The sequence below is a fragment of the Macaca nemestrina genome, chromosome 3 (assembly GCF_043159975.1).
Source record: "Macaca nemestrina isolate mMacNem1 chromosome 3, mMacNem.hap1, whole genome shotgun sequence".
NCBI classification, from domain to species: Eukaryota; Metazoa; Chordata; class Mammalia; order Primates; family Cercopithecidae; genus Macaca; species Macaca nemestrina.
In genome coordinates this window covers 132,773,742-132,784,622 of record NC_092127.1, presented here as the reverse complement: position 1 = coordinate 132,784,622, position 10,881 = coordinate 132,773,742, and the positions used below count along the sequence as shown (strand labels likewise).

At 36.7% G+C, this 10,881-nt stretch overlaps 1 protein-coding gene across 1 annotated transcript; it reads right to left on the bottom strand.

Moving 5' to 3' along the window:
• Window positions 1–347: 347 nt before the first annotated feature.
• Window positions 348–10,681, bottom strand: LOC105477394 (proline rich 27). Its single transcript, XM_011733861.2, has 4 exons — window positions 10,631–10,681; window positions 6,064–6,846; window positions 3,372–3,416; window positions 348–1,981 (listed from the first exon to the last, which is right to left on the bottom strand). The coding sequence occupies exons 1-3, from the start codon at window positions 10,679–10,681 to the stop codon at window positions 3,405–3,407; spliced, it is 846 nt and encodes a 281-aa protein (XP_011732163.2). The 3' UTR covers window positions 348–1,981; window positions 3,372–3,404.
• Between the last annotated feature and the right edge of the window lie 200 nt (window positions 10,682–10,881).

Sequence of the window (10,881 nt, the reverse complement as noted above, 5' to 3'; positions counted from 1 at the left end):
AAGCCTGAATTTTGACAACATAATCATTAAACTTGAATATTATGTATGATTACAAATTTATCATTAAATATTTAGAGGTGAATATTGCATATATCTGTGAAAGACAGATACTATAATAATAGTTTCAGATTATTGGTTAAGTCAAATTAAAGTTAGCTACTACTGGACTCTAGAAGATGGAAGCAAACATCTCAAGTTAACAATTTTACTATCTAAGAAAGTTTCTCAGTTTTTGAGACCATGTCCTCATGGCTATACATAACAGTAATATTCTGATCCAAGGTAGGATATAGAGAAAAATACAAAATTATTTCAAAATAAAAATACTCTGGATGTTTGTAAAAATGTTTTCTTCCTTCACTCTTTGTTTGTTACTTCATTCTTTCCTGTTTTTTTTTTCCTTCCAAAAATATTCACTGGTCACCTAATATGTCCCAGGCATTGCTACAGGCCCTGATAAAGCGCTGAATAAGACACAGAAATGCCTGTTTTTATGGAGCATATATTTTTGTGGAGATAAGATGAGGGTAACAACAAACACAATACACAAATAAATCAAAAAGGTAAAAAGCAGTAATAGTAACTTCTACAAGGAAAAGAAGTCAGTAATAGAACGAAAAGCACTGGGTTGCAGAAGAGGGATGTATGTAGATAGAGTGTTCAGGGAAGACCATTCTGAAGCAGGATTTCTACATGAGACCCCCAAAGTAGAAAAGCACTTATTCATACATCAGGGCAAAGGTTCTTGGATAAAATCAAAACCAACATATTTGAAAAAGGAAAAAAAAAAAAAAAAGCTGCTGCACCAGGAGCATGGGGCAAGATGGAGAATGATTGGGAACGAAGTTAGAATTAGTTCGCCCAGGTAAGTCTTGCGTCCTTGGAGAGGTGTTTAGAATATATTCCATGTTAAAAGAGAAAGTATCAGAGGCTTTTCAGAGATCTTATCTGAATAGTGTTTGATTTGACGTCTGATTGTAACTGCTCAGTGGATAATGCATGTGTGTATGTGATCAGGTGGAGGAAAGGTGGAAGCAGGTAGACCGGTTAATAGGCAATTCCGGCAGGGCGCAGTGGCTCACGCCTGTAATCCCAGGACTTTGGGAGGCCGAGGCAGACACATCACGAGGTCAGAGATCAAGACCATCCTGGCTAACATAGTGAACCCCTGTCTCTACTAAAATAAAAAAAAAATTAGCCGGGCGTGGTGGCACGTGCCTATAGTCCCGACTACTCGGGAGGCTGAAGCAGGAAAATCACTTGAACCCGGGAGATGGAGGTTGCAGTGAGCCGAGTTGGCGCCCCTGCACTCCAGCTGGGCGACAGTGTGAGACTTCGCAAAAAAAAAAAAAAAAAAAAAAAGGAGGCTCTTTCTCCATTTCTGTTAGGAATAACAATAGCTAGAGTTGGCTAGATGCAGTGGAGCAGGTTAGAAGTATTAGGATTTGGGGGTATATTTTGTGAAGTAGATCAAACGACAATTGGTGATGAATTGATTGTGTGCTGGCATAAAAGAGATGAAAAACTGTAAATGTCGCATTTGAACTGCCCATTAAGTCATGGATAGCATAGTTCATTAACATGTTGTTTACCATAGGTTAAACACAGATGCTTTACTGTTTTGTGACAAAATCATCCTTGATTACAAAATATGCTTGTTCAGGAAAAAAACCTATTACATTCAAAACCAATACTAACATCATCCTGTAGTAGTTGTATAATTGGACTCCAGACTAGGCTGAATGATTGTCATTTCAGTCCTCCCTAGAGTAGTTTTCATTCAGACCTTATCACCATTAGTCTAAATTATCTATTTTATGTATTGAATTATCAATGTTATTTCAATATAAATTAAGTCCAAGGAAAAACCAACACAAACAAATCAATGTAGTGAGATGAATACTCTGAATACAACAGAATGAAATAGTCTTTGGAAAAGAAAGAAAATTTTTGTAGATTTCACTGATTTCTGCATCAGTATCTGAAAGAAGAAAATAACATATTAGTTTAGTATAATAAAATGACCAAATGACTCCCACTTAAAGCACAATTATTTTTCTTGATTTATGATTTTAATGTTATTTTAAAAAGACTATTGAATGATTTTCTACAAATTCGTGCTACAAATAAAATATACTTTTAAGAGACTCATCTTGTTTTCTTTTGTCTTCTTGAAGATTTTATGCATTCTTGCAATAATTATGTGTACCTGTAACAATTAATAATGCATTCTCATAACAATTCATTTAAAAATGTAATATGAATTCAATGTTATAATTTATTTGATTGCCTGTATACATTACACAGGATGTTTTCTGTGTGGGTGCTGATTTCAGATCAACACTATCTCCTGATATCAAATGATGTGAAGTTCCTTCTCTGCCTTAATAGACTTTTCCCAAGAGGTAGTATTTGTTTTCCTTTACCTGTTGTGAATTGGGTAATTTATATGGCAAAATACTAAATATAAATGACTACAGAATGTATGAAACTATTATATGTATCTAATACCTTGAACTAACTCACTAGCCAATTGTTCATTTTACATAAAAGTAAAATAAATGAAAACCAAACAAAATAGCAATAGTCAGGGTTTAACTAAAAATGGATATCTTTTAGTTTCTTTGGCAATGGCTGCTGTAAAGAGGTACCAACAACAACAATAACTACCATCACATTTGCTTTTCAATTCTACTTTAGCTAATGATGTCACATCAGAAATAACTTTGATTTGGCTGACAGTCAAAGCCTTGTCATTTACCTTTCTGGTAAACATTAAAATTGGAACATCTTTGAGAAGGGATGAAAGATGAGAACCTGAAATTAAGATGGCCAGATTTCTTGCTTATCCCCTGATCAGATGACTAAGGCACAGTGAGTCCAGTTGAGCTGTTTGTTTGTGCCTTTGAGTGGTGCAATGTGGGGACAGGGAGACTTCAGGTCTAAATTGTTTGTTTTCTAAAACAGTAGTTCTTAATATGGGGTAGGATGGTGGCTGAAGGGTTAGCATACAGAACAATCTGTGAGAACGTAAACAATGCCTCTTTCCATGTAGACTCCTACCCTCTTCTTCCACGTTAAAGGTTTTTACCTATATTAACTACTGTTATTTTAGAATCTTCAAGTCATAATCAATTTGGATCAATTTAAGGAGGAATTCGCTAGTTGTTGAAAAGTAGCCTGAGTTCCTTACACAAGACGTCAGTTAATAGTTTGAAAGTTTCTGAGACACAAACTACCAGTGCTTCTCTAAGCTCCACTTTCTCATTTTCATGTAGTAAAAAACATAATACATTCCAAGGTAGCTTCTGATTATGAGATTTAACCTCTTTATCTGTAATTTCTAAATTATATTATCACATATGACTTACAGAAATGAACCCATGGTACTCTTCTAGAGAATTTCACTGATTTGCCTAGAAAACATAAAAAAAGATCTTTTCATAAACAATCAAATAATCAAATGTACTTTATTTCATAGTATTGGGCTTATCTTTTCTAAATAATCTTTCTTCTCTAAGAAGTTGTGTTCTGCTGATCTCTTCTTAACATGTTTAAAATATTCTATACTGCTACTTGATTTAGCTTTCTGAAACAGAGAACTGGTTGAATCACTCCTCTCAGTGAAGGTCTCTAATAAATTGCTTTGGCTACAGGCTAAAGTCCAAAGTATTGAGTAGTGTTTCCAAGGTCCCTTCTTATCAGGTTCTATTTCTTTTTATCTTCACTTTCTATCATTTCCTTCTACTCTCATGTGAACCCTGAGCTACAGGTATATATATACAGTATCCATAATACCCCGGCAGATGGAAAGTGCTTGTGTCAAATCTACTGAATGAACATGTTTAATATGTGAAGCATTGGAGAACAAGCCTTGCTCATCATACCTTTCTAGAGAAGCTGCAAACACCATTGAATGTAACCCACTGGTGAATATCTTAAAAGAAAAAGAGTTCTTATCTCCCAGGAAACAACTACTAGAGCTTTCCAAGTGGTGGCAATGTGCTGCATAAATAATTCATTGGTGGATTTAAACTTCCATTTGTTTCCTCTCGCCAGGGTTCAGAGTATCTTCTATGTATTTCAGATTCGTGGTTTCCCTTTGGTAAAATAGTCTAATTCCTTGGGTCATATCTGCTAAAATTTAGGGACTAGGTGCTTCTTAAATTTTTTTTGTTTGAGAACAATTGTTTTTCTAAAAGTTTAGTAAACTTTGCTAAAGTTCAAGATGAATAATAGAAACTGCATTTACTCTCTTGCTCAAAACAAAAATAATGTGCAAACATGAGAAGAAAAATGAAAAGGAACAATTTTTCAAGATCTAACTATCAGGCTGTGTAAAACAGTGATCACTAAAAGACAGGAAGCAAGGTAGTTGTTCTCTATGATTGTCCTACCTTACTGCCTGGAGTGAGTTTCCACAGCTTGGTGCAAGAGAAAACACACACACACACACACATATACACACACACACACACACACACAGAGACAGAGAGAGAGAGAGAGAGAGAGAGAGAGAGAGAGAGACAGAGAGAGAGAGAGAGAGAGTGTGTGTCCCAGCAGATTCTCTGAGTTAAGTAGATGGAGCTGGGACTCCAGGAAGGTCAAGATAGCTGACATTTACAGGCAGAGTACCTGATGGGAAAACAGGGCACAAAGATGTAGATACAAAGATCTAGATATCGTGTGTTCTCACTTATAAATGGGAGTTAAGCATTGAGCACACATATATATAAATATAGGAACAATGAACACTGTGGCCTACTAGAAGGTGGTGGTTAGGGCTGGGTTATGAAACTACCTCTTGGCTAGTGTGCTCACTACCATGGAGAAGGGATTCATTCTCTAAACCTCTGCATCACAACATATCCCCATGTAACAAATCTGCATATGTACCCCATGTAACCCCTGTGTCTAAAATAAAAGTTGATTTTTTTTTTAAAACAGGATACCCTCACATTTCAACTGAGTATTGATTAATTATATGAAGATACTACCTGAGGTCAGGTAGAGAACTACCTGAAAGGACAGAATAGAACAACAATTGGTACTCACATAGGGCAGGAAAAAGTTCTTCATCCCCCCAGCCAGAGTGAAAAACCACAAAATTCACAGGACATAAGTTTGAGCACTCAGAATGGTTTGATCTCAATAAAGGAAAAATTAGCCTTGGATAAAAATATTTATCTGTTCCTGTTTAATAAAGTGTAAAAGCATACTAACTTAATAGCATTCCAGAATAAAACTCATGAATATATATGTCCATACACACACATATGTGTATACTACATATACACATTATGTACACATGGTGTATGTTATAGATATAATAATATGTGTGTACAATGTATACATGGCCCCAGGAGGAGGAGGGTATGTAGATACATATACATGTGCATGTGTGTGCGTAAAGATATGTTAAAAAACTTAATGCTTTCCCCTAATATTAGGAACAGAGCAGGGATGTCCATCTAATCACTTTTATTTGACATTGTACTGGATGTTTAAGCCATTATAGAATGCAATAAGTAAATAAATGCATCCAGTTTGGAAGCTAAAATCTGTTTAACAGATGAATGGGTACATAAATTATGGTGTATCTGTATAATAAAATAATAATCTGCAAAGAACCAAACTGTTAGTAAATACAACTTCACGGATAAATCTCTAAACGTGAATGATGTCTGACACAAGAGTACATACAATACTATTCCACTTTCATAAAATTCTAGAAAATGTAAACCAATTTGTTGTGACAAAACACAGTCCAGAGATGGGAGGATGGGGAATGTGGGATTACAGAGAAACAGGAGGAAACTTTTGACTGTGGTAGATACATTCCCCATCCTGGTAATTCTTTTCATGAGTGTATACATATGTCAAAACATATCTAAGTATACACTTTCAATATGTGTAGTTTGTGGTATGTCAATTGTATCTCAATAAAGCTATTCAAAATATCTAAGTTGATATAGGTTTGCTTGGGGAGTGTTTTTTTTTTTTTTTTCACTTCTACAAATCTCATTTATCATACTTTATAGTGGTAAGATATAAGCAACCTACCTGGTGAAGAGAGGGAGAAGGGTGAGGTTCTGGGGCAGCAGGCTTGGCTGTAGCAGGCTCAGCTGGTGAAGGTGAATCTGCAGCGGGCTCAGCTCCAACAGGTGCCTCTGCAGCAGTCTCGGCTGCAACAGGTGCCTCTGCAGCAGGCTCCGCTCCAACAGGTGCCTCTGCAGCAGTCTCGGCTGCAACAGGTGCCTCTGCAGCAGTCTCGGCTCCAACAGGTGCCTCTGCAGCAGGCTCGGCTCCAACAGGTGCCTCTGCAGCAGGCTCGGCTCCAACAGGTGCCTCTGCAGCAGTCTCGGCTGCAACAGGTGCCTCTGCAGCAGTCTCGGCTGCAACAGGTGCCTCTGCAGAGGGCTCAGCTCCAATAAGTGCCTCTGCAGCAGGCTCAGCTGCAACAGGGGCCTCTGCAGCAGGATCAGCTGCTACAGGTGTGGCTGTAGGAGGTGCAGCTGCAGCAGGCTTAGCTGCAATAGGTGGGTAAGCGGGTGCTGCAGGTGCTGAAAAAATCCTTGAAGGAGGGACAAAGGGGAAATCCCTAGGAGGGAGCGGAGGAACATTCAACCGAGTAGCTAAGGGAAAACCAGGGATGTGATAGACATAGCGGAATCCAGGAGCAGTTAGAATCCAGGGATACGGAGGTAACCGGGTGTCAGTGTAAGTATTCCCAGGGTAACTGGGGACTGTATTCACTGGGGGATAGTAAAGAGGAGGTGGCAAATTCCGTATGCCATAAGGAATATTCAGAGATGGATGAAGTGGGTGATGATAGTCATTGTAATCCTAAAGGAGAAACAAGGAAGTCGAAGTTGATTGTATTTGTCCTGTCCATATATTACTTACGGTACAACTGTGATGATATATGATAAGTAATGATATTTTGAAAGAATTCCAATCTCTTCTCTTTCTTAAGGCTACTGTATTTCCATATTTTTGAAGTAAGAAGTAATAATCTCTTAAGAAAATTGAATTAACTCCAACTGAAGAGGAAATATTTTGTGTTTAAGCAAATAAGAGTGTTATAGTCCACAGAATATGCTAACCTAGGCCAGGACAAAGATAGAATGAAAGCACTCGCACTTTTAGGATTGATAGAGGATTATGAGATTAGTAGCTCCAGGCCTTCTTCTCTGCACCCTCCATTGTCTTTCCCACTGCCCTCAGCACTCTCTGGGTCTCTAAAGTGTCCACAGAAGCCTCTGGTTCATTATTCCTCTTCCAGGTGTCCCATATTCCAGACTTATCTTTCTCAACTTCCTACCTCTCTTTATCAATGCTTCTCTTCCTTTAACACTGTGCATCTTAAATTTTCATTAAGAGGGTCAGCAGATTGGGAGGCTGAGGCAGGAGGATCACGAGGTCAAGAGATCGAGACCATCCTGGCCAACATGGTGAAACTCCGTCTCTACTAAAAATACAAAAAAAGTGACTGGGTGTGGTGGCGGGCACCTGTAGTCCCAGCTACTTGGGAGGCAGAAACAGGAGAATTGCTTGAACCTGGGAGCCAGAGGTTGCAGTGAGCTGAGATCAGGCCACTGCACTCCAGTCTGGCAACAGAGCGAGACTCTGTCTTAAAAAAAAAAAAAATAAAAATAAATAAATAAATAAATAAATAAATAAATAAGACGGTGAGCAGACTGGATGTAGATGTTGTTAATGTTATTGTATATAATATTATTATTATATATAGTAATATACAATACTGAGAAGTTTCCCAATAAATGTAGGTTGTTTCTCAGGGTCTTTGAGATATTTTAAGGTTCTTCTTGATGGAAGTTCGATGATTTATTTTTTAAAGTATAAAATAAGTACCTTCTCTGTGCCGTCTCTGTGCTAGGTATTGGGATCCTACATACTGGAAAAACAGTCAAGGTTTCTTTCTTCTTATGTCTGGGATGCTGCATTCCCCAGCCAGTCAAGCGTCTTAATTAACATTTAATTTTTTTCCAATTTTAGGTAGGTTTCCTGAATTACTGAGTTAAATTTTTCTCACGAGTCATATTGCCAGAGACCCTTGAGGTATGATATACATACATAATTAATGTATGTATGTCCCCAGGTGTTCATAGAGGCAAATATCAATTATTTGTATTGTGGATAATAGAACCCTAGAATTTGCAGACTTAAATATTAACTCATAAGAAATTCAAAATAAGATCTAACACAGTTTCTATTTTAAAACACTATTTTCAAAAGATTTCCACTCCTTTGTTATATGTCTGATCATTGTTGGTCAAAAGTGTGCACATCACAGATTATGTCTCTTGGGCTTTCTTTGCTAGAGTGTCATGTTGATTTATGGCATACTTGTGGATAGGTATAAGTGTAATTTTCTTAGTACTCTTCCATTACCAGAAATTGAGGCACAAGTAACAAAGAACTGAAAAAAAATCTAACGTCAGTTAATCAGTATGTTCTTTGGTCTCATAGGGATAATTTATGGGTATTTCCTGCAGAGAAATCATCTAACTCATTGGGATATACTCGTCCTGCTAGTGGTTCACACCTGAATATATGGCTGGCCCACTACTTCATGCTTTCTTTTGCTCTAACCCTTCATGCAGACAGAGCATCTCCAGATTCATCACTAACTTTGTTCAAGTAAACTTAGGACATATCGATAATGTATTTTAGAGGCATGAGGGGAAAACCTTGTCATAGCAAAAATTTTCTTACGCTGCAAAGGGAGTGCACTTAATGCTTCTGCTCATTAAAAAGACTAAAGACCTTTTGCTAAATATGTTGAGCACAAACACATTCCATAAAATTTTCTATCAAATCAGAAGAGTTTAATAGCACTATTATTTTAAGAGCAATAGCAGTCATTAAATTTCATTGTAAAGGAATCAGAGAGTTTTAAAATGTAAAATATATTTTAAGATAAAAACAAATATACTTGCATGTAAAGAAAAAAAAAAGTTTTACCTCATCGTTGAAGGGGAACAGTCTCTAAAAGAAAGGAAAATATATTTTAATGTGGTTATGTATTTGAAAACATCTGTACCCACATTTCCATATTGCTGAAAAATTTGCAAAGTTTAACAATACTTATAGTTAATTTTCTTGACATTTGAGTCACTGGATTGAATGTTTTTAATAATCATCATCATTATCATTATATGGTTTTGACTTAAACAATTTCCTCAGGGAGTTTTACTTTGGCTGGATGGATTTTGGTTTGTAATATTCAACATGTACATAAATCTTTATTATCTGAAAGATCATTCAGCTCTCATTCATATATCTGATTTTGCTATTCACTTTTTATCTCCCAGGTTTTGTCCGTAGTGTGTGTGTGTGTGTGTGTGTGTGTGTGTGTGTGTGTGTGCGCGTCTGTGTGGTAAAGAGTGCTTTGCGCCGGGCGTGGTGGCTCACGCCTGTAAACCCAGCACTTTGGGAGGCCAACGCGGGCAGATCACAATGTCAGGAAATCGAGACCATCCTGGCTTACAAGGTGAAACCCCGTCTCTACTAAAAATACAAAAAATTAGCTGGGCTACTTGGGAGGCTGAGGCAGGAGAATGGCGTGAACCCTAAGGCTGAGTTTGCAGTGAGCCGAGATCGCGCCACTGCACTCCAGCTTGGGCGATAGAGCAGAACTCCGTCTCAAAAAAAAAAAAAAAAAAAAAAAAAAAAAAAAAAAAAAAGAGTGGTCTTTGCCGCTCATCACAGTACCAGAAGGACCATATATCCATTTGGTTTCCAATGAAGCTTCAATATGGTTTGTGAATTGACCACAGATTATGAACTACAGAATAAAAATAAAAAGCAGTACAGGAAAATCATCATTTGTTATTTTAATAATTGGAGCTTAATTTATCTAATTTTAGGGAACAAAAACAATAGTTTAACATTTGGATGGCATGGTAATAACAATAGTAAATAGTATCATGTAGCAGTTGAGTTTCTACGATACCCGAGGTACTCTGCTAAGCACTTTATATAATTATCTTATAAAATCTTTAAAACAATTTTATGGTGTAGGTGTTATTATTTTCTCCATTTAAAAAAAGATAATATTTAGCATATTCACTGGCTAGGATTAAGAATTTGCATCAGATTTCTCTTACACTAGAATTTAATCTACTTACATTACACTGAAGGCCATTACATTGCACTATATTACTTTACATTCCACTAAAGGTATGATGTGCATTTACTTCTATTCCATCAAGTATCCCTAATGTCTGTACATAAATACCTCCAGCAATGGCACTTCACAGCCATAGGAAGCCCAATCCAGCATTCTATAATTTGAAGAGATAAACTCTGTTAAGATAATCTACATGGGATCCTGCTTTTCTATAATTTTTCTGCCTCCAGCCTCCTACATTTCAGAACTCACCTCCTTTCCTTGCTGTTTATCTATTTTCAGATATTACAACTTTATTATTTTAATTTCTAAATTTTCCTTTGAAAAGTCTGACACTACAAACCTCATGTCCATCTATGTCTCTTTGCTGCTTTATTATAAACATTATAGTAACTTTATCATAAGCACAAATCCCTATCAACAATTATCTAATGGTTATACAATTGTTACAATTTTGGAAGTCCATTTACTTACCTTCCTTGCAAAAGCAGCACATACAATGCAGGCCCAAAGGAGAAGCTTCATTTTGATTGACCCTATGGATATTAATACTATAAATTTATTGTTTTAGAAAATATGCACTATATTTTTAAATTATGTTTTTCTTCTTTTAGAGAGAAACAAAAGAATACATTGCTTTTTTAGTCTGTCTAGGAAAACCCTTAACAGAATAGTTGGCCCTGCTATTTAACTATTGTCTCTATGACTTAACATGAATATCACTA

Bases quoted from the DNA above. Each gene is read 5' to 3' on its own strand.
- LOC105477394 (XM_011733861.2), bottom strand. From the start codon at position 10,681: ATGAAGCTTCTCCTTTGGGCCTGCATTGTATGTGCTGCTTTTGCAAGG. The intron at 6,847-10,630 runs GTAAGTAAATGG...TTTCTCCTTTAG, and splicing joins GTGCTGCTTTTGCAAGGAAG to GATTACAATGACTATCATCA.